Here is a 24,371-nt window from a genome sequence, read left to right as displayed (position 1 = left end):
AGCCTGATTTCTGGATATAAAGAGAGTTCATGACCGAAACAAATTCAGAATAAATCCAATCAGAAGCTGTATTTTATGAAGGACTGCAGGTCAAAGAGGTCATGGTTGGAAGTGGGAAAGATTTTGAAGAAGAGTAGAAATGTAACCGCGTCCTCGTGCCCTGGAATCTCAGGTTTCTGTTTGTGTAAAAATGTCTCTCATGTTTCTGACAGTTTGAAGCTTAAATCCACACAGAAACATGGGAGCAGATGTGTGTGTATTTATTTATCAGAGCAGATGTGGCATCGTGAGCAGCTCACACAAACACAGGAATCTCTAATCAGACTCAGAGCAGGTTTTAAAGATATGTATGTGGTTAACAGACCAGGCTGTAAGGCTCTGAAGGACTAAAGGACTCTGAGACTGCTTTCATTCCACATTGAGCATTTCATCAACAAATTGTAACCTTTTTAATTTGCTTTTCCCCAAAGCAAAAGAAGTAAAGATGCAGAGGCTGCAGACTTTGACTGTAAAGATGAAGTCCTGTGATTGTGGTGGTGAAAATGTCCAGTCAACTAAACCGTAAAACTTAATGACTACCTTTGCAGTTGATTAATCGAACAGTTTAACTCTTCATTGCCTCCATTAGTTAAAAGTTGATCAAACAGGGCTGTAGCTCCAGGTAAGACCTGTTTTTGCACGGTACTGTTGATACCAGAAGTTTACATTCACTGTAAAGACACATAACCTTTTTTCCTCTCTGTCTGACATTAAAGGTTACATCCATCCATCCATCCATCCATTTTCTATGCCGCTTATTCCATTACAGGTCGTGGGGGGCCGGAGCCTATCCCAGCTGTCATTGGGCGAGAGGTGGGGTACACCCTGGACTGGTCACCAGTCAATCGCAGGGCTGACATGTAGAGACAGACAACCAAGCATGCTCACATTCACACCTACAGGCAATTCAGAGTCACCAGTTAACCTAATGTGCATGTTTTTGGTGGTGGGAGGAAGCCGGACTACCCGGAGAGAATCCACGCATGCACGGGGAGGACATGCTCTATAAACTTGTCTTAAAGGGGTCAAATATGTGACCTTTAAACCACACTAAACTTTTTCTGTTTTAGGTCAGTTAGGATTACCAACATTATTTCTTTTTGCCAAATGGCAGAAAAATGAGAGAGCCATATTTTTATGGCTTTCCTCAAAGTCAGAATTTACATATTCCAAGATTGTTATGCCTTTAAACAGTTTGGGAAAGCCCAGAAGATGATGTCATGGCTTTGGAAGCTTCCCATTGGTTAATTTGAGTTAATTAGAGGCACATCTGTGGGTTTATTTTGAGGCACACCTTAAACACAATGCTTCCTCATGTGACAACATGGGAAAATACTATAAAATCTGTCAAGGGTACAATCAAACAATAGGTACAATCTCCAGATGCCTGAAGGTGCCACCTAACCTGGATTTGTTTCACACATCCATCTGGTAAACCTCTCATAGACAGCATTTGGGAAAGGGCAGAGCCTTTGAGAGTGATTGGATGAATGTTCTGTCTGTCACATCTTTACGGACCAATCAGAGCTACAAAACACATGACGTAGCCGCCACCGAGGACTAAACTCCATAGAGAGCTGCATAACGTGAACCATGGCGACTGTAGACATGTCAGTCATGGCTTTTGTGGTTTTTGAAAAAAAATAATCTCTTGTTGCTACTTGTTAACGTCACGACTCCGCCACGCCTGAAAGTACTGCCCCTCTTCGCTGATTGGTCCTGTCACTTTCTAACCGGGCCCAAACGGTTCAGATGGGAGCTTTGCAAGAAGATTTGCCTATGAGAAACAAGGAAACGGGCGTATCCATCTGCTTTGCGAGGTTAGGTGCCATGTTCATCTGTTCAAACTGTGAAACACCAGGATAAACACCACGGGAATGTCCAGCCATCATAGCACTCGGGAAGGAGACGGGTTCTTCAAAGAGCTTAACTTTTGGGGACATGTCCTGTGGTCTGATGAAACTAAAATTGAACTGTTTGGCCATGATGATCATCAATGCATTTGGAGGAAAAAGCCAGAGAAGCTTAAAAATTTAAAATAAATACAATGTAAATGCAAACGAAAATAAATTTTGGTGTTGGTGCAGCAGTTGCTTGTACAAAATCCTGACTCGGCTATGTCAGTGCTCTCTACTTCTACAGGTCCATGTATAGTCTCTAAAATTAGCATTGGTAATATCCTCGAGCCTCTCTGCTTTTGCATTCTGAGGCTTTTTAGTGGACGATTGGAAGACTCTTTGAATGTGCATTTGTCATCTTCTGATTTCTCCTAGAAAGTCTGTGAAGAGCGAGTCTCCGGGTAAAACTATCCTTCATCAGTTATCCGTTATCTTCGCCATAATTTATAGCTGTTTCTGTTCAACAATCAGCCACCAGCAGCTAAACATGAGCCCCCCGTCTTTCTTCAAAGCTGTTATCTGCTCAGATAAATCACAGGGTTCCACTTTGTCCCTTATCAGCCACCATATATGTGTGTGTGCTAAGTGGGCAGCTCGTCTGGTGGCTAATCAGGTACTTCTGGCTCATCAGTGAACAGACAGCTGCGGGAACACTAATGTAGTTAACACACACACATGGACACACACTCACACTCAGTCTGATGTAATAAGACGATACCTCAGTGATCCCTGAGGAGAAACAGGGAACAGACCGTTAGGACCCAAACAGATGGCAGTGAATGTAACACAACCTACAGTAGCATGACTAATACTCCGTGTTCTTATAACCACAGCTGACGCCGCCGCTATGTTATAGTGACCTACAGTGCTACTCCTATGACCTATCCTGATTTTCTCTTTCTCTTAAATGTTTCAGATCATCAAACAAAACCTACCTGTGTGAAAACGTCATTGACCCCTAAACCTAAAAACTGGTTGTTCCACCCTTGGCAGCAACAACTACAAACAAGCGTTGTGATAACTGCCAGTGAGTCTTTCAAGGTTCAAGGTTCACTTTATTATCCCTGTGAAGGGCAATTTGTTTTGCAGCCAGCAGTTAAGACATACATTCAGATCAATCAGACATACATTCAAATCAATCATAAAAAACAGCATTGACAACACAATAAATAGAAGCATGAGAGACTGTGTGTCTTTCACATCATTGTGGAGGAATGTTGTCCCACTCTCCTTTGCAGAATTGTTTAAATTGAGCCACATTGGAGGGTTTTCCAGCATAAGCGCCCTGTTTAGTTTTTCTCAGCTCTCAGAGGTGGACTTCCTGGTGTGTTTGGGATCATTGTCCTGCTCCATAACCCAAGTGGTCTTGAGCTTGAGGTCATGACCTGATGGCCGGACATTGTCCTTTAGGATTTTTAAACTGGGATACAAAGTTGAGCAGCATCTGTTTTGCAAAAAAAAAAAAAAAAAAAAAAAATCCTGAATTCTTCTTGATTACTTGTTTTTTATTGAAGAGGTATCGCAGGAAAAACCCTTCATTGCCTTTGATTTGTGAGGAGTGGCTGGGGTGGGTCTGGGCCCAAAAGTCAGCTGAGAAGCCAGTGGAGAGAGGCCAGCACTGGTGGGTTGTGGTCTCAGCGTCTCTTACCAGTCAGAAGCCTTGCAGCCACAAGCGACAGAGAGATAATTGATCTGCACCAACATACAAAGAATTTAAATATCTAAATGAGAGTTGATAAACATGTGGATTACATTCTCAAAGCCATTTGGAGGAAGGCCGGACTTCAGCCTCTACAACGGTCTTAACTAAAGGGGGTGGTCTTGACCACCTAACTGATCTGTTGATCAAAATTGGAGGAACTGTCAAAGATGACACAAAGGTTACAAACAAAGCAGGGACAGTAGGAGGCTAACGGACCAAAAACACTCACTTACTTGTCATTTAAATGCAAAAAGTTTAACTCCATCCATGATTTTACTTGTTTTACGCGGTCTAGCTAACAACAATCTAAGCTGTAGCTTTCCCTCCGCACTTTTAACTGTAAGAATTATTTTGTCATTAACCCACTGTCAAGAAAAAAATACTGAGGAGCTATTTACATTTGACATTAAAAACAAAAACAGTCCTCTCACTTCAGGTTAAGTGGTCCAACTCCAGAAAAGACTATGGAGGTGAGATTTGGTCCCATTTCCATACCAAATTTTGGGAGATAGCGCCTTCTGGTGGCAGGATGTAATGAGTGTGACATCTAACCCCCAAGGGAATGTGACATCCAACCCCAGAGAGATTGTGATGGCCAAACCCAAAGACAATGTGATGAAAAACCTCAAAGAGAATTTGACAACCAAACCCAAAAAGAATGTGACATTGAATCCAAGAAAAGAGAATGTGACGGCCAACGCCAAAGAGAATGTGACGACCTACAACAAAGAGAATGTGACATCAAACCCAAAAGAGAATGTGACGACCTACCACACAGAGAATGTGACAAACAAACCCAAAAAGAATGTGACATCAAATCTTAAAAAACGAGAACGTGACGGCCAACACCAAAGAGAATGTGACGACCGACCACAAAGAGAATGTGACATCAGACCCCAAAAAGAATGTGACATCAAATCTTAAAAACGAGAACGCGACGGCCAACACCAAAGAGAATGTGATGACCGACCACAAAGAGAATGTGACATCAGACCCCGAAGAGAATGTGACAACCTACCACAAAGACAATGTGGCAACAAACCCCCAAGGGAATGTGACATCAAACCCCAAAGAGATTGTGACAACCAAACCCAAGAAGAATGTGACATTAAATCCAAAAAAGAGCATGTGACGACCAACACCAAAGAGAATGTGACGACCTACCACAAAGAGAATGTGACAACTAACCCAAAGAGAATATGAAAATCCCCATAAAAATAGCGCCCTCTGGTGGCTGGATCTAATGAGTGTGACAACCCACCCCTGTGGCAACCAACCCCCCCGCTTTCCTCTTTGTTCTTTATCTCTCTGTCCCTTCACTGCACTTTTAGTTTAAAAGGATATTTAAGATTGCTTTAAAGCATCAGTTCTTCTTTATGCATCAATTAATTCCTCTTTTGCTCTTGCAAAATTACAGAAATATATCAGGTCACAACAGAAAAGTAAAAAGCGAAATACGAAAGGTATCATGCAGTTTTTGAGGTTAACATGGTTCCTTCTTTGGCAAGTTTTGTTAAACTAAACTAACAAAAAACTCGTGCACACTGTCTTACTTGCAAAAATACACAGGGAATGTATTAGTAATAAAAGCATTTGTGCAGCTAAGCCTTTGTGCAGGAGGTTAATTGCATTTTTGATGGACAGTTCTTTTCTTCACACCATGAAACAGATGTAAAAAATATTTCTCTTCTTTGTTTTCAACCACATTTACACAGCACTGAAAGAAGCATTAATGCCATGTTTCCAAAAGGACTGAAGAGATGTCTGACTTATTGATCTGAATGCACTCTGTTTGGATCTTTTGTGGCACATTAGAGCTAAAACATGACTCAGAATTTGACGTTTTTACTAATTTAACTGTTCCTTAAAGCAGCCGAGGTTAAAGTTTTTTCAAACATGGCACTGAAAAGCATTAGAAAGTAAAAAAGTGTAATATTTTGACAGCATTAGTAGCCTTCACACTGGAGCATCCTCATTAAGTTAAACACCCTAGAAACAGGATATAGCCAGCTCCTGTAATAGCCACCATGGAGTTTCTTCTTTTTTTAAATCCATTACCAGCTTCATGCAGTTTCCTCACAGCTCCAGGCCGACAAAGGTTGGTTTTAAGTACCACATTCATCCTGTTTCATCAGCTCACTTATTCTAATTTAAAGTAAATCACTGTGAAAAGGTCACGAGAGTGGATTGGACTCTTCGTGAGGTTGAATAGAAGGTTGACCGTTTGTGGATATTTCTGCAGATTTTGGAGAATAATTGGATCAGTAACATGTTTGTGGTTTAACCCTTCACATCATTAAAAGCTCTAAAACTTTTCTAAACTGCACGAAGGCCAAATTTAACTCCACAGAAATTCAACAATAAATTAGGGGTAAACTCAACCAAACAATCTGAAGTTAAACAAAGACTTTGTTGCTAACTAACAGGCAAATTGAATTTTTAAAGCATGGGCTCTTTTGATTTACTCTGGGGTTTAAATGACACTTAGGAAGTAAACGTTTTGGAATAACTTTGATAAGTTTCTTACCTATCCTTGACATCTCTAATGTCAAGGATAGGGAATGTTACTTAAATGTCATGTTGGGCTTTTGTAGTTAATTTACTATCATCTATTATTGGAAAATGCATTAACTTTCCAATCTTGATAGCAAAGTGGCGTAATTTTATCTCTTCATTTGTATTTATACAGCATAAGTCAAAATCAATTAGATTTAACAACAAAAATCATTTTCAGGGGCTTATTTTAACAAAAAAACCCAGTGAATGGGCCCTCCACAGTCATGATTTATTGATGACATCAATGCATGTGTGCTGGATCGACGAAATAGGGGCTTTTTAACCGCTTTTCCCCTCTGTTCATTTATGCCACTTTTACCCACTCAATGTTCATTCTTTCCACTTTTATTTCACTTTGAACCCTATTTTCCTTCTTCATCTAGCTAATTTTTGCATTATTTTTCCACTTTATACCGTTTCTGCTACTTTTTAACAGCTTTTTCACCATTTTCCACCCATTTTGGCACCCTTTTTGCATTTCTTTAATCCAATTTTGCCACTTTCCAAATTTTTGCCTATTTAAAAAAATTTCTGCAACTGTATTTTACTTTTAGCCGTTTGTTTTGACTTTGAACTCATTTTTTTGTCACTTTTAACCACTTTTCACAATTTTCTTCACATTTTTTATCTTGTTGCATTTCTAGAATTTTTTTTTTGCCATTTTAATCCCATTGCTGCCTCTCTTGAACCCTTTTACCACTGCTTTCACAAGTTATGCCACTTTTTTTCTACACCTATTTAATTTCTTCCACTGTGAAATAATTCAACGGATGACATGACCACATCAGAATGTTCAGTGTGTTTCAATCAGAGACTTTGTTTGTTTCAATTAGTTTAGTAAAGAAAAAGCTATGCAAGGTCTCTTACAGGACATTTAAAGGTCATGTGACACCTGTTTTAGGTCCTTATGGGTTAAACAAATCCAAAAGAATTGACAAATTCATCATAAGTTTGGGTCACCATTCGTCGTATGGAACATGTGGTGGATCCCAAGGCTAAGAACCACTGCTTTATATGACGATGTGGTGCCAGGTTGATATATTCCTACCAGTATTCATACAATCTTCACAATACACAGCTCACACTTCCCACTTTGGAATACGTCCCCCATGTGAGAAAAGGTCTGTTTTGTTCCTTTTTATATGTAAAACATGCTAAAAAGTGAAAATGAGCCTGAATCTAACACCAGCTCGAAATCTGTTGTTGTCACATTCATGAAATGTTTAGTTCCTGCTTTGCCTGAACACCATCCCCACATGCAGCTGCTGTCAGAGAGGATTATGGGTAATCAGACATTGATTTAACCCCAGTGAAGAGTTGGTCATTATACTTTTCTTCTAGTGAAGTGATTGTTTGAGTCCCATCAATAGCAGCTGTTAATGTTTGCTGTTTGAAAGCAATTAAAATGCAATCAGAGAGTTTGTCTGAGCAGACGGCCAGTGTGCTGCAGTGAATTAACTCCTTATGGAGATTCTAAGTGTTACCAGGATGTGCTACACTCTACATGGACAATAGCAGGACACTCACCAGCTAGAACATGACAGAAGACAGAGTTTTTATCTACTGAAGTAGGCTGAACAGGCAGAGCAATGAAACATGTTTCTAAGTGTTTCTGTTTCTTCCTGCAGATGAACATCATAGCTGGAGGTTTTTACGACGGTTTGATGCTCTACACTCACGCTCTGAATGAATCCATGGCGCTGTACGGCGGCAGCCGCCCTCCAGGGAAAGTGGTCACCGAGAGGATGTGGAATCGGACCTTCCATGGTGAGTCAGTCCTGAATGCTCTTATTTTTATCTTTCATATGAAGCAGGGATGTCAAACTCAATCACAGCAGGGGCCGGATTCTGGATTTAGGTCTAACCGGAGAGCCTATAGGGTTAACATCTAACCATAACTATCAACCTCATTTCCATCAGTAATAAAATATTAAAAAAAACCCAGCGCTGATGACAAATCATTAGGAAATTCAAAAAAGTAAAAATGATAAGTTTAAAGGCTAAAATCTGAGATAAAAATTCCATTTTATTAGTTCAAAATATCAGAACACGATATTAAAAATAGAAAAATAATGTTTTTAAAGAGAAAATACACAAGGAGAAAGTTCAAATCATAAGTTTGAAAGGCCAAAATATGAGATCGAATTTGAAACCATGAGTTTAAAAGTCAAAATATGGGATTAAAATGCCAAAATTAAGAGTTTGAAATGTAAAATATGAGCTAGAATTCAAAATGATGACTTAAAAAGTTAAAAATAGGACTTAAATCTGAAATTTGGAGTCTAAAAGGTCAAAATATGATATTAAAAATAAAAATTATTACTTAAAATATTACAATATGAGAATAAAATTTAAATCATAAATTTAAAAGTGAAACTATGGATTAAAAAGCCAAAGTAAGGACTTGAAAAGGTCAAAATATGACTGAAAATTTAAAATTGGGAATCTGAAAGATAAAAATGTGACATATAAAGTCCAAATTATGAGTTGAAAAGGTCAAAGTATGAAATGAAAAGTCAGAATTGTAAGTTTGAGTTGTAATCTTGAGATCCAAAATTGAAAATAGGCCCCCGGGCCTTGAGTTTGACACCTCTGATATAAAGCATGATGTGGGATTCCTTATGACCACTGCTTCTTCATCTGCCGTGTCCAGAACTAATCCAAAGTCTAAGTTGGTCATGTTCACCCGTGTGGAACCAGAACTTTGGGGACACTACACTGGACTTCCCTTAAAGGTCACATATTTGACCCCTTTAAGACAAGTTTATATCAGTCTCAGAGGTCCCCAAAACATGCCTGTGAAGTTTGTTGCTGAAAAACACTCCAGTGTTGGATTTCTGCATGTCTAAAAATCCCTCTGTTTCAGCCCTGCTCAGAGCGAGCTATTTCTGTGTCTGTGGCTGTGGCTGTGGTTACTGAGCTGTCTGACCCCGCCCCTGACTCCGCTCCTCTCCGGAAATGGATGTGCCTTGATGGATGTAGCTCTCCTGATCCTCATCTCAGAATCAGGAGAGGAGGGCGGAACTTTCTTCCAAGCGGGCCAACCGAACCTGGGGGCGGGGCTTACTCCCTACATGACATCATGAGGGATAAATCTGAGAGTGCCGTGTTTCAGCACACATTTTCCGACAGATATGGCGAAAATGAATCATGAGTTAAGCTTCTTAAAGCTTGGGACGTGTTTGCATACATAAGAAAGGTGAGACACGCTGCTGTGAATAAGGAGAGAGAGAAGGCGTAGCTGTGTGATCTACATACTGCATATTGATCTCATATTCAGTCATTGTTGTGAACGTTTATTTCACCATAAAGTGACCTTTCAGCTTAATGACATGTTAAATCGTAATATCACATTTAAATTATTCACCTTTCAAACCAAGGTTCCAGAGGCTTTTAAAGGGATTTTCGTCTGCTCTTCCAGGTGGTTTATTGAACAGCTGCAGAGGAATAAATCATGTTAATTATGTTAATTTCTGGACTTTGAGCTGCAGGTTTTTCTTCCAATGAGGCACAAAAACAATGTCATTATTTTGCACTCTTGTTGTGTTTATTCATGAAGCGGGCTGTTGGCCACAATGCCAATCAGACGACTGTTATTCGTGCACTCAGAGCTGCAAACATGGATGTGATAATTAACAGCAGGTGTTTCCTTTTAGCAGGTACCTGTTAAATAAAGAAAAGCTCTGCGGCGGTTTGATTAGTTTAGTGTGAAAGAGAAGTTTGAAAGCAGCAGCTCTGGAGATTTCCACCTGGGTTTTTAAGCCCTCTCTCCCTGAGCACACGTGTTTGTTTCTGATTTCCGTGATTTTGTCTCATTTACACTCATGGTTGGATTAAAGTCGGAGGTTTAACAGGAAATCTAAAGAGCTTCAAAATGAATCCTCTACATCTGAGGATTCTGTCGCCCACTTGAACAAAATGAGGTCTGACACCGGGGGTCAGACTCATTATGACGCTTTTAAGGTCGCAACAGGAGAGCACCCCTGCTGCCGTGTCTTCATCCTGCTGCTCCTACGGGAGAAACGATGACTGTACGACTGAGGAGGCACTTCATCTGAATTTTAATTACATTTAGTTGAATATGTCCTGTATTTTCAAACACAGGCCCTCCTTTAATGACCAAAAGGTGCAGAACATTTCTGATGTCTCCAGTGGAGTCGGTGAGCTTCAGTCAGGAACAGCTCATGGCTGAAATACTCAGGGCCTGGTTTAGAAGTGTAGCACACAGCGGTTCAGGGCTAGTAAGGTGTTTGTTACACCTGCAAATATTAAAACTGCCCACAAATGTAATGAACAACAAATGTTACACAATCAAGCAGTTTGCAACATAATAATCCCACAAATTAAATAAATTTCACACAAACATACTGTAACTACACTTGCCTACTGTGAATAGAAATGAAACTCCCACAGTTACTGTTGTATTTGCAGAGATTTATCACGTTTGTGGTAAGATTTAAAAATATGGCTAAACAGTGATTATTTCCCACAGATATGTATGATTAGAAAACTAAATGTTTGTGGTCATTGTTTGTTTCTTTTGTCCAGAACTGCCAGTGGGTTCAAGTCAGCTTAAGCTAAAGTCACATCAATACACACAGTTATGGGGAATGTCTTTGTTCGCCATGAAACAGGAAGTATTTTTTTCAGTCTTAAAACCCTGGTAGAGCCATGAATAACAAATTCCTACATACCTAATAACTGTTAGATTTGCAGAGATTTATCATGTTAGTGGGAAGGTAAAGAGAAACTGGCTTTAAAAATAGCAATTATTTCACACAACTGTTATATACAACATGAAAACTCAAGAATTGTGGTCATTGCTTTTTGTAGTAGCCATTTTACGACTGCCAGTGGGTTCATGTCAGCAAAAGCTCAAGTCACATTAAAAAACGCATAGTAATGGGGGAACCTCTTTGTTCGCCATGAAACAGGAAGTATTTTTCAGTTGTAAAACACCGGTAGAGCCATGAATAACAGGATTCCCACAAACCTAATGACTGTTACATTTACAGACATTTAACATGTTTTTTTGGGAATGTTAAAAACAACTGGCTTTAGAAGTAACAATTATTTCCCACTAAAATGATATAAAACATTAAAACTAAATGTTTGTGGTCATTGTTAATTTGATGCCTTTTTTATACAACTGCTAGTGGTTCAAGTCAGCTTAAGCTCAAGTCACATAAAAACAAAGTCATGGGGGAATCTCTTTGTTAACCATGAAACAGGAAGTATTTTTTTCAGTCTTAAAACCCTGGTAGAGCCATGAATAACAAATTCCTACATACCTAATAACTGTTAGATTTGCAGAGATTTATCATGTTAGTGGGAATGTAAAGTAAAGCTGGCTTTAAAGGTAGCAATTATTTCACGCAACTGTTATATAAAACATTAAAACTAAAGCATTGTGGTCATTGTTTGTTTCTTTTATGCCTTTTTATACAACTACCAGTGGTTCAAGTCAGCTTAAGCTCAAGTCACATTAGAAAAATCTGGTCATGGGGAATCTCTTTGTTCGACATTAAACAGGAAGTAGTTTTTAGAGTCTTAAAACCCTGGTAGAACCATGAATAACAAAATTCCCACAAACAATAAATCTTACATTCACAGAGATTTATTATGTTTGTGGGAAGGTAAAAATCTTTACACAAATTTACCACAATTATAATATGAACATGAAATCTAGATGTTCGTTTTTTGAACTGCAAGTGGGTTCAAGTCACACCAAAAAATCAAGTCATGGTGATTTTTGTTCACCATGAAACAGGAAGTAGCTTTTTTAGCATATTGGAACAGTGATAAAGCCATTTATCTTAGCAGAGATGTCAAAACAGTGCTCTGGGGAAATTGTAGAATAATGTACATAACCACTAACCTTGCAAAACAGATGGATACTCCCATTTCCCTTGTTTTTCACTGATGAATGCATCTTGTTAAGCTCCCATCTGAACCGTTTGGGCCTGGTTTGAAAGTGACAGGACCAATCAGTGATGAGGGGCAGTACTTTCAGGCCCGGCAGAGTCGTGAGGTAAACAAGCAGCAGCAAGAGGGGGAACAATTATTGAAGAAGAGCTTAGTGTAGATGCTGCTAAAGTGCCAGTTTTATCAGAACTTGACAACAAATCTCAGTTAAAAGAACAACAAAGAACAGCAGTGAGTTGTTTTCTTTTCAAAAACCACAAAAGTTGAGTACTGACATGTCTATAGTCGCCACATTTCGCGTTACTCCTCTGTAGCTGCGCACGCACACCTCGATAGCTGCTACATCACATGTTTTGTTGCTCTGATTGGCCCGTAGAGATGTGACAGACAGAACGTTCATCCAATCACACTCCAAGTTTTTTTCAAAGCCTCTGCCTTTTCTCAAACGTTTCCTATTGAAGCTTTCCAAGATGGATGTGTGAAACACATCCATCTGACGTGTCAGGTTAGAGCTGATAACCTAACCAGGAGGTCGCCATGTTTTGGACAGCTTCGGTAGTGTGATGTCATTTAGCTCCTCGCCGTGCTGATGGAGTAACCAACCGTTTCAGACTGGCAGCATGTGCTGCTCTCAGCTGCTGCGTGTGTTCGCTCCGTCACCATCACAGCTTACAAACAAGGCGTGAGTTTGCTGCATATTGGTCTTGTCTCTTGTCATCCTTCCTAAGTTTACCTCAATAACTCCCAAGCAAACTTTTCCTATTGAAGCTTTCCCAGATGGATGTGCGAAACACATCCATCTGGCATGTCAGGTTACATAAACACTATTCCCCCAGCTAGATTTATTGTTGAACAACTTAATATTTTAGTAAGTTTGTATCTTGTACATTTAAGACACTGTAACTTGCTTTAATAGGAAAAGCCCTTACAGCCTGTAAATTTTTGTTCACGGGCAGAAAAAGTTGTATTTTAGTAATTTCTCTAAGAAATATAAAATAAATTACTATAAGTGCATCGGATAAAAAGATCCTCGGCTCTGCTAATGTATTAAGACCCTGGAAAAGAACTTCCTGTTTCATGGTGAGCAATGAATCGCCATGACTGTGTGACTTGGGCTTTAGTGGATTTGAACCCTCTGGCAGTTGTAAGAATATAACAGACACTGATTTCAACTTTAATGTTTGATGTTCACATTACTTTGTTGGGAAGTTAGTTTTGAGAGACTATTTTTTTCCCATTAATGTAATGAACTCCTGCAAATGTAACCGTGATAAGGTCATTACATTACAGTTCTGGGAAATGTTTGTGCACATTAAAAGCTGCAGATTTGTGCTACATTTGTTGACAGTTGTTGGGTTTGCAGGTGTTACACAGTTTGCATTTTTAAGTGTGTTTTTAACTCTAGAGAAATGTATTAAACTCCTGGATCTGTGATAAATGTGGACCTTGAAAGTCACTTCTTGTGTTTTTGGCTTCAGTCAGTCATATTGTGTCTGCTTCCCTTTTCAAGGGGCTTATCTTAAACGTCATATCTGCACCATGCAACCCATCAGGAATGTACAGTATGTTCTGCTCTGATATCAGCTCTGCAGGAAATAAAAAGTCATTCTGCTGCTGGTAGGCTCGCAGATCATCTGAGGGTCTTTGATTGAGTCACAGCTGGACCGAGGTCCCAGAGCTGAAACGCTGATCAGCTGATCCCTGTATGGTCTCAAGGTGGTTTCACACGTCATCCAGGAAAACATTAATTTTAAAGAGCTAGAAGATGTCTCAGAAGTGTTTTTGTGTACAGATCAGAGAACATTATGCAGAATTTCCTGTAAATGAGCTCATACTGAGCTGTTTCAGCTTTTTTGGTGAACTGACAGGAGGAATTTCAGACATCTGTTTCTGCTGAGATATAAATCAGCTGTCAGACAAGGTTCAGGCTCCTATTAGCACTTTAAAAGGTACATTTGTAGAGCAGAGAGGAGATGAAACTTTCCTAAAGTTCAGACAACACATTGGGCCTGGTTTTAATGGTGTAAGGCAGCTTCGGTTGATGAGCTGTCCCCATGGCGTAAACATGAGAAGCTCAGCGTTTAGCAGCATGGCATCCCTGACGATCCTTGATGAGTTCATGAGCTAAAATGCATCTGTTTAATGAAGTTGTTCTCCAAACTTCTACTATTTGTGAAGCCTTCTGTTCCCCCACAGCACAGTATGATACAGGTAAAGATGGTCAAAGGCTACTGGCACACTTCCACTGTACCCTGAATCAAGTCGCTTGTAGGTTTGCTTGGGAGTTATTGAGGTAAACTTAGGAAGGATGACAAGAGACAAGACCAATATGCAGCAAACTCACGCCTGGTATGTAAGCTGTGATGGTGACGGAGCGAACACACGCAGCAGCTGAGAGCAGCACATGCTGCCAGTCTGAAACGGTTGGTTACTCCATCGGCACGGCGAGGAGCTAAACGACATCACACAACCGAAGCTGTCCAAAACATGGCGACCTCCTGGTTAGGTTATCAGCTCAAATTTACTGGAAATGAGATCTAATGAGTTTTTTTAACCTGACATGCCAGATAAGCTTCAATAGGAAACGTTTGAGAAAAGGCAGAGGCTTTGAAAAAAAACTTGGAGTGTGATTGGATGAATGTTCTGTCCGTCACATCTCTACAGGCCAATCAGAGCAACAAAACATGTGACATAGCCGCTATCGAGCTGCGCGTCACCTTAAAAAACACTTTTTTTTTTTTTTGACTACAGGCATTTTCATAAAGGATTAAAGATCACATATTATACATAATACACTTTTTCTTGCTTTTATAGAAAAAATATGTGCCCCTGGCCTGTCTACAACCCCCAAGAATCAGAAATCAGACCCATCCCCCCATGCTAAAACAAGCCGTTCTCAGATTTTCCCCTCATGATGTCATATGGGGAGTTAGCCCCGTCCCCAGGTTGTTTGGGCCTCCCTGCTTGGAAGAAAGTTCTGCCCTCCTCCCCCTCATCCTCCTCTCAGCTGCCAGCTGTGAGGAGGATCAGGAGAGCCACATCCATTTCCTGAGAGGGGCGGAGTCAGACAGCCCAGTAACATTTAAAGCCACAGACACAGAAACAGCTCGCTCTGAGCAGGGCTGAAACAGAGGGGTTTTTAGACATGCAGAGATCAATACTAGAGTGTTTTTCATGTTCAGGGGACCTCTGAGACCGATATAAACTTGTCTTAAAGGGGTCAAATATGTGACCTTTAAATGAAAGGCCAGCAGAGGCGCATGCTCTGCTTGTTGTGCCTGTGAGTGCACGCCTTTATTCAGAGATGACAGTGGATAGACTCATAATGAGAGAGAAGAGAGAGACATTGGGGAAAGACAGGTCAGACCTGAACCCGGTCTGATAGGCTATCTGTGCAGCCAATAATGTGTTTTTTGCTGGTAATGCCGTGCATCCCTGTAAAATTCATGGAGGGAATGGCGGTATTAAAAATGTATAGCACCCAAACCATGGCACACACTGATTGGGCCCTGACTTCTACATTCTGCTATCTTAAGAGTACCCAGACTGGATGCAGACTTAGTCGTAGAGCCCAGTCTGGATGCAGACTTAAGGCCGGCTCAGACTACACGAATTCAGCCAGATTTAAGCTCGACTGCGACGTCGCAGCTCATTGCCATAACTCGGGCTGATTTTGAGAGTCGGGAACGACAAACGTTCTTGTAGTGTGACTTAATTAATGACGTGTCCAAGACTCCTTTTGATGCCTCACAACCACGGTTCTACAAGACACCCTGACCTGACATCAACAACGTGAATCCTGGCGTCTAACAACAGCAGAAAATTTTGCTCCTCATCTTTGCATAATCATTCACAAGATTTACCACTTTTATCCCCTTTTATTCCCTAAAACTAATGTGTACATTTTATTTTATTTACGTTATCACATGCATACCTTAAGTTCTCTCTGAAGGAGAGCCAGTCCATATTTCCTCCTCTTGATACATCCATACTTACTATTCATAATCCAATCCATAGTTGTTTCTAGAGCGCTTCTGTTGTAGAGTGATTGACACTCTTTGGCCCGCCCCCCGTCAACCTGTGAACTCACACGCAGTCACGGAGACTGTGATGACGTCAGCATACGGTGAGTGGTCCGGACCACTCTTGAAGTGTGGCCAGGCTGTCGGCCAAGATGGGACAAGATTTGGTGTCATAGTCTGACATGGTGCCATCGTGAATGAGCAAAAGAATGGTGTAGTCTGAGCCGGCCTTTAGTCGTAGAGCATGAAGAGGTTGGATTAAGTGGCTTTATCATACGTAGGTGTGTTATTGGAGTAACAAGACTTAAACTAGTCAGAGTTTAAGCTCTCATTTTAGCACCCAGGGTACACACCTGCTGACGTGACAAACTGTAGATTTAAAGGCCTTTGCAGACCGAGTCTGCTGCACATTAAAACAGAGAAAAACGGTATTCGATATTCTTGCACATTTCCTTAAAAACTTTCTTCAGTTATTTTTTTTGAAAAATGTTTGATTTATTACATTTTCGTTGTAGTTTTTAAATGTTTTTTCTCTGTTCAGATCAGCAGCTCAGCTTCTTTCTCTTTCTCCCTCACACTGAAACTTCACTTTAAACGGTGCTTGGCCCATTCATTCTCTGGAAATTAACCATTAAAGATTTGAAAAAGGCCAAATTTGTGCTTACAACCACAAAACAAAGAAACTGATTTGAAAAGGAACCAGGAATGTTTTTCCTTTTCTTCTTTAAATCTTTGCAGCCTGTTGTGTTGAATTCTACGGCTGCTTTATGGAGATGGCTCTACCCTTAAAGTGAAGGATCCCAGCTTATGTTTCCATCATTTCATTGTGAGTAAAAGAGATTTTTTGCAGCAGCTGGAGTCTTTTTTACAATCCTTTGGTACCTCTTGTTCCCATGCAGAGGTCTGGATCGTGTTACAGTGCAGGCTGAAGCAGAGATTTATACGTGATTCGTACTGTAAGCGTTTATCTTCACAGTCCTCACCTCTGACTCTGCTGTCAGAGGAAATGATGAGGCTGTAAAGAGAAGAAAGCAGCGCTGGATTCAAGCTCCATCCATCACGGTTTGATTCATTCAACATAAAACAGAAGATAGCAGTGGCTTCACCTACAGACAGAGAATCTTATTAAATCACTTTTCTGTTTAAGCCGTCTCTATCTCCACTCAAACATTCTTAACTTCAGTTTGTGTGGCCTTTATCACTCCATTTGTTCCTGCTTTTATCTTGAACTGAAAAGCTTTAAATCAGGTGTGGGATTTGGAGAAGGGGAGGAAATGTGGTCCAGTGTCGTGCATTATTTTTTGATCAGTTGGTTCCTTTTTAGGGTTGAATGAAAACATTTTGTTAGTGGCTGAGAGTGGGCCAGTTGGTCAGTTGTTGGGGTCTTTAGTCTGTCACTGAGAGAGGGATGGAGGTGTCATTGATCTAATGATTTTGACTATGGACCACATGGACTTGCATCAACAAAACTTCCACTAAAAATCCTTAATTTATTGAAAATTTTCCTTTTTAAAATCCACACAAATTTGCTACAATTTCAGAAACTATTTCTGTGAAAGTTCTTAAATGTACTTAAGTATGCCATAGAAGTACCCCAAAACGCCTTCAGTTCTTCCACCTATAATTTCAGTGAACCTTTATTACAAAGCCTGAACATCCATCCATCCATCCATCCATCCATCCATCCTTTTCCGCTTATCTGGCTCCGGGTCGTGGGGGCAGCAGTCTCAGCAGAGAAGCCCGGACACTCCTCTCCCCGGCCACTTCCACCTGCTCCTCTGGGAGGATATTGAGACATTCCCAGGCCAGCCGAGGGATGTAATACCTCCAACGTGTTCTGGGTCTGCCCCGGTGTCTCCTCTGAACAAGGCCCTGAGATACTTGAACTCCTCCACTTGGGACAGAGACTCTCCTCCGACCCGGAGTTGGCAGTCCACCCTTTTCCGGCTGAGAACCATAGCCTCAGACTTAGAGGTGCAAATCCTCATCCCAACCGCTTCACACTCGGCTGCAAACCGTCCCGGAGCGAAGCCTCAACATTAAAATGAAAAATTTTCCCCCAATTCCTTATAGATTCCAGACAGTCCAAGCAGTTGTCCCCCTTACATTCCTTCCATCCATTTTCTTCCATTTACACAGGTTTGGGTCGCAGTGACAGCAGGCTAAGCATGTCAACCCAGACATCCCTCTCCCCAGAATCAGAATCTTTATTGTCATTATACACAAGTACAACGAAATTGTGCACAGTTCTAATCAGTGCAAAAGAAATATATAAACAAAAACAAGGTATTCTAATAAATAATGAATTAAAGGTGAAAAATATAAAATATAAATATGTATATGTACATGTAAGTAAAAGAAACAAGAAAAAAAAAACATTCAGATGGTCAGGTATTCCACAGTTTTGTATTTGTGTTTTTAGTTTGTTTACTTTTTAAAAAATATAAATAGAATAAAACCGTTTAATGTTTGTTCTCAGTTAAAGAGTTTTAGATATTGCAAGTAACAGAGCTCGTCCTGGGAGATTCTGAGGCGTTCCCAGGTCAGATAAGATGTATAATCCCTCCAGCAAGTTTTGGGTCTACCCCAGGGTCTCCTTCTAGTTTGATGTTCCCGGAAGACCTTTCCAAGGAGGCGACCAGGAGGCATCCTGATCAGATGCCTGAACAATCTCAACAGGTTCCTTTTGACTTCCTTCCAGATCCTTCCAGATGTCGGAGCTCCTCACCCTATCTCTAAGGCTGAGCCCAGACACCCACGTGAACCTGTGATCTTATTCTTTCAGTCTACCCAGAGTTCGTGACTGTAGGTGAGGGTTGGGATGAAGATTGACTGGTAAATTGAGAGTTTTTCCTTCTAGCCCAGCTCCCTCTCCACCACAACTGTGTGGTGTAATATCTGTAATACCACAGATGCACCAGTCCACTTGGGGCCTCATGTACAAAGACTTGCGTGGATTTCCAACTGAAACATGGCGTACGCTCAAATCCAGAAAACGTCGTACACATTAAAATTTCCAGATGTATGAATCTGTGTGCACGCATGAATCCAAGCACATATCCTTGGTCCATCCCAGTCAACGTGGAATTTAGCACACATGTTGGAGTACCCGACCCCTCCCTGTCCACGCTCCCATTTAAATACCCAAATCATATTTAAATGAGCCTTGCGCCTGAGATCCCCCTCCCTGCACGGTCAGAAAATTAAAACAAAAGAGTAATACGGGGTAAAAGAAGAACTTCACAGCGAATTGGAGACACTTCTAACTGAAGTGAAGGCGTGCAAAAATGTCCTCTTTGGCACGCTGTCGGCACAAACTGTAAACGCAAGAGGAGTGAGTGGGAAAGTGTGTGAGGGGCTGTCAGTGCTGTGGGGTCAGAAAAGCGCACACATACTGAATTGAAGAAGTGGTTTGACATCAAGGTGGATGTGAAGCAGAGGACAGCATCCCACCGCCAAAGTTTGGCCAAAACAGGCGGGGGGACAGGAGAAGAGGGGCCCACCCCTCAAAATCCCGCAAATCAGACAAAGTAAACGGGATTTACAGTTTCCAGTTGTTAATTTTATACACTACTTACATGGATCACGCACTATGGACACTTCTGCATTAATTTGCATATGCAAATTAATGCAGAAGTGCGCTGGGGAAAAGGTGAGGTTGATTGAGACATTTCACACTTTACGCACGGATTTCACACTTTACGCACGGAGTTATTAACACGAGTATTTTGCACACAGAAACAATCAGGGGCTTGTTGGAAAGATCTGAAGCTGTGCTTTAACCAGCAAAAAAACATCAAGTCACTAACTTTAACCACTGACTAGTAATGGTGCTGTGAAGACGGGATAGTATTCAGGGGCGCACATGCTCAATGTGCATCAGGGCGATTAATATTAGAACAATTAAACAAATAAATTTACTCACCAAGAAGCCCCCCATCGCACACAGTGCCAGCTTGTTGTCTGTTCTCAACCATGCTGTCACTGACCCTGGATTTCCATATACAGCGTGCACGCCACGCACTGAAGCACCACGGGTTTGTTCCAGCTGAAAGGTGATCGACCTCGCCCACTGGAAGCAAGTCTAGAGCGCTGCGCCATGCGAGCAAGCCCTGATCAGCAGGAAGAGATCATGGGAGAACTGCCAGTTCACGCAGGAATAGTCTGTCAACAGGTTAATTTATCATCCTTTCCGGTATAAGTCCATGATGTTATTGCTTCCTCCACTGAGTGAGTACATTAGGAAGTTAAAAGGTTAATGTTTGCTTAAAGGATCTGTGGTTTTATGCAAAATTCTTTGGCTAAATATCCCCAAAAGTGAACTTTTCCTTGTCAATGGCACCATTGTAGCTCTGTGACCCACTGACCTCTCGGTGACCCTTTGCTCTCGCTGCAGGATGAGACGTAATGTTGATATAGTGATGATTTACAATCGGGAGTCTGTGCATTGTGTTTCATTTTGAAAGAATGCTTGTGACTTCCATGGTTGGTGCTTTCTGAACAACAGTGAATTTATGAGGTTTGGCAGTGTATCTGAAATTAAGTGGAGCGAGGTGCCGCTCCAGGCACGCGCCACTGCCTGTCTGGAGCGCCGGCGATGGAAATGCTCTGATAGATGAGAGAGGGAGCAAAGTGCTCTGCTGGCGTTCCGCGGCACGCACGCTGTATATGGAAATTGGGGGTCAGAATGTATGTATTGGGCGTTGAACCAGGCCGCCTTGCCACAATGTTGGTTAATTGCTTTTGTACATCACATATGATCTGTATGGAACAGATGTAAAAAGATGTAATTCATAAAAATACCATCTTTTTATTTTTGTATTTAGTATGTTTTGTTAATATATTGAGTTTTAATTTCATCAAAATCTTCTGTTTATTCATGTATTTTTAAGTCTTTATTTTGAGTTATTGTACTCATGACATTACAACGCCCTCTGCTGGCGGTAAGGCGAGTATGTTGCATCATTTCCGCCCTCTCCTCAGTCCGTTCAGAGCTTGACTGAGAGAGGTATGTATCGCTGTTGCTCGTCTGTAAAGTGCAAATATAAGAGTTACTAGTTCGAGTTAACTGTTTAAAACTATTTAGTTGTTGTAAATATGTGTACAGGAGGTTGAATGTGTGACTTTTTTTGTGTATTTAAGTTGTAAATAGGACAGAGAGAGAGTTAGCCTAACACGTGTTAGCTGTGTGTGTGTGCGTGTGGGCTTTTGCTGCTACTACATCTCTTTTGAGACTCGCCTTAAACATTCCTCTTTCTCGCGTTAGGCATGTTATGAGGATGAAGAAATCTGTTTTGACTGATTTTGCTCTCTCTGAATGTATTCAGGTATGTTTTCCTTCTGTACAATTTTGTTTATGTGCCAGTCCGTTCAGAGCTTGACTGAGAGAGGCATGTTATGAGGATGAAGATATCCGTTTTGACTGATTTTGCTCTCTCTGAATGTATTCAGACATCAGCTGTGAGAGATTAAAGTTGAGCTCCATGAGACCAGCCAGTGTCCCTCTTTCAGTCCAACCCCGAACACAACGCAGAGTAGCTGCAGCAACGCAGCAGAGCTGGTTACATGTACATTGATAGAATGAAATTTTTTCCTGTTGGCATATACTAATTCACCATGTGATGGCGCTTTTATAGCAATGTGTGTGCAGTCGAGAGCTCTGATTATGTTAGAAAACCAGCTCTTGCTGCAAATTGCGCTTTAATGTTGACCTGTTCAGCTGCATTGTATGGGAGTTTGATATAGACTACCTGGCGGACGTGTGGATAATTCCGTCCCACACGGCTGGCGTGGCTCAGGGTCGACTGTTACAGTCCCAATCAGTCGGCCAGCTCCCTCTGGAATGCCCCGGTTGCTAAGAACTCCAGTGTGGTCAGCACCAGGCAGCGCACGGCTCCTCGCTGTGTCGCGCTCCTGGCCGCAGATCTGCACACAGTTCCAGGAGGATTGCCCTTTGGAACCTGAAGCGGTGGATGAGCCAGTTGTCATCATGCACCAGTAAATCCTCTCTGTCTCGAAACACACACTCTCTTCCTATTGCACCTTTTACAGTGTCTTCTAATACTGCTACAGCAGCCATTGTTGTTAACGGTATTTATTTTCACCGCTTAGCGCATGCTTTTATATCCACTCGTGTAATTGCAGACACGTGTGTGTTAATGGTTCATCAGTGTTAATTGTTCACATGTCTCTGATGTGCACATCACATTTATTTATTACAACAGTTTCCCAGCATCACCTTTAAGTGTCGCCAAAGGATCCACAGCTGTAGAAACGTGTGTACGCCAGCCATGAAGTTGGCGTGAGGCACCGCACATTTCCACGGTCATTTCACTCTTGATACAACTGAACTTTGCCATGAAAAAGAATGTGTGCCATGTTTCTGTGCGTACGCACTCCTTGTACATGAGGCCCCTGGTGATATCGTGGTCCCTTCTGCCATAACTTGTGAACAAAACCCTGAGGTACTTGAACTCCTTCAATTGGGGCAAAGGCAGTCTCCACACCTAGAGGGAGCAACCCACCGTTTTCCGGCAGAGAACCATGGTCTCAGACCTGGAGGTGCTCACCCTTCCCCCTTACATTTCTCAAATTCCCTCAAATTTGCAAATACATGTCCCCAAATCCCATGAAAATTCCTTCCAACACCCAATCAATGAAGGTGATTGAACCCTCACCTGTGTGAAATAGATGATTCTCTTAATTATGACAAGACTGAGCTTGACTACGGCTGTTTGTGGTGATGATGGGAAAATGCCAGACTGAAGGGAGCAGTTATTCATGTCTCACGCCTGAGGGACTAAACAGTTACAACCATTTTAAAACTTTATGGAACCAGTGCTGCAGGAAACAGAGATTTTAAAGCTTTGGTTCTTTTTGACGTTAGTGATCAGTGAAACATCAGAGATTGTGTCCCTGTAAAACTGAAAAATGTCAAACTTTCAATATTTTGTCAGCTCCGGCTCCTTCATGTGACGCCCTACAGTCACATGATCCATGCCCGGTTTTCCTGACTCGTCACAAACTGTTCAGAGTTTCTGCTGAAAGATTCTGGACAAATTGATTAAAATGTAGAAATGTGAAACACAAACAGACTCACACTGAATTTAAATCAGGCTGCACTGAGTTCTGTCAAAGCTATGTGTTATTTTACACTCCAGAAATTAAAATGAGTATTTTACATGGCAGGAATCGACTCTTTGGCCTCATCTGGCCTCCATCAAGTATTCTGTTTTTTACATTTCTAACATTTCTCAGCCAGATTTACTGGAAACCAGACGGCTGGGGACTCTGAGTTGGTCTCTCTCTCTCCTGTCAGCTCATCTGTCAAATGTGGCAAAAACTTCTGCAGCTCTTGTGCAGCACATTTTGCAGAAATTCTGGATAAGATGCATCTCACTGCAACAAAAATGAGGTACTTGAATAAATTCATGAGTAATTTTGTAAATCAAGCTACCAAAATGCTTTGCAAACTTTCAGTCTCAGAGCGTTAAGTGAACTTGATATATTTTATATCTCCCTGTCTTTTATAAACAGTGTTTACATAAACCTTATCATTATAAAGCTCTCATGCTTTAATGAGCTGTTTTTAATGAATGTGTCTGAGAAATGTCAAACTGTTGATTCTAATTCTAATCAAGGTGAACGTTCTTTGACTTCATATTACATTTGTTTTATGCAATCATGCAGAACAATATCCACTTCTGTTGTTGAAGCCTAATTAAACGTAATCATATTAGGACTGTGGCAGCTCCAAGAGAAAGATAATTGTTTGATTTAATAAAGAAGGAGTCTGCAGAGGTTCCACAAACAATACGCTGTTAAACGTTGAACTGAAGCAATAATCTGTTCTTCCACTAAAGAGGTTTGATTTTCTTAAACTCATCCAAACAACACATTGGATATAAACTGATGTTTGGAGATATGGTTGTCAGGATACCACGCTTTTAAACTTTGAATTTATGCAATCATGGCGTTTTCACCTTAGGTAGACTGCAGGTTCTGCTGTATGCAGCTGTTTGCTCTGGCATTTACCGCCATGGCTTTCATACTGGGCACATCCTGGCTGTGTATTTCTTCTGTCAGTCATGTATTCCTTCAGGTTTACCTGATTAAGTCTTTCTACAAATGATTTGACTCATTGTATCAGGGAACAGAGGAGAGGAGACCTCAGAATAAAAGCATTTCAGTCAGTAATACTCGCGTCATACATTTCACTATTTTAATGCA

The 24,371-nt window shown here is 41.0% G+C and overlaps 1 protein-coding gene across 1 annotated transcript in view; it reads left to right on the top strand.

Annotated features, from left to right (window-relative positions):
- Nucleotides 1-24,371, top strand: part of LOC121513667 (atrial natriuretic peptide receptor 1-like) — a 155,327-nt gene that overhangs the window by 72,488 nt on the left and 58,468 nt on the right. The window contains exon 5 of the mRNA XM_041793565.1: nt 7,824-7,962. Within this exon, the coding sequence (XP_041649499.1) occupies nt 7,824-7,962 (139 nt within the window). The remainder of the gene's footprint in view (nt 1-7,823; nt 7,963-24,371) is intronic.

This window comes from Cheilinus undulatus, linkage group 8 (assembly GCF_018320785.1).
Source record: "Cheilinus undulatus linkage group 8, ASM1832078v1, whole genome shotgun sequence".
Lineage (NCBI taxonomy): Eukaryota > Metazoa > Chordata > Actinopteri > Labriformes > Labridae > Cheilinus > Cheilinus undulatus.
Note: the sequence above shows the minus strand (reverse complement) of the source record. Positions and strands in the feature narration are given on the sequence as shown.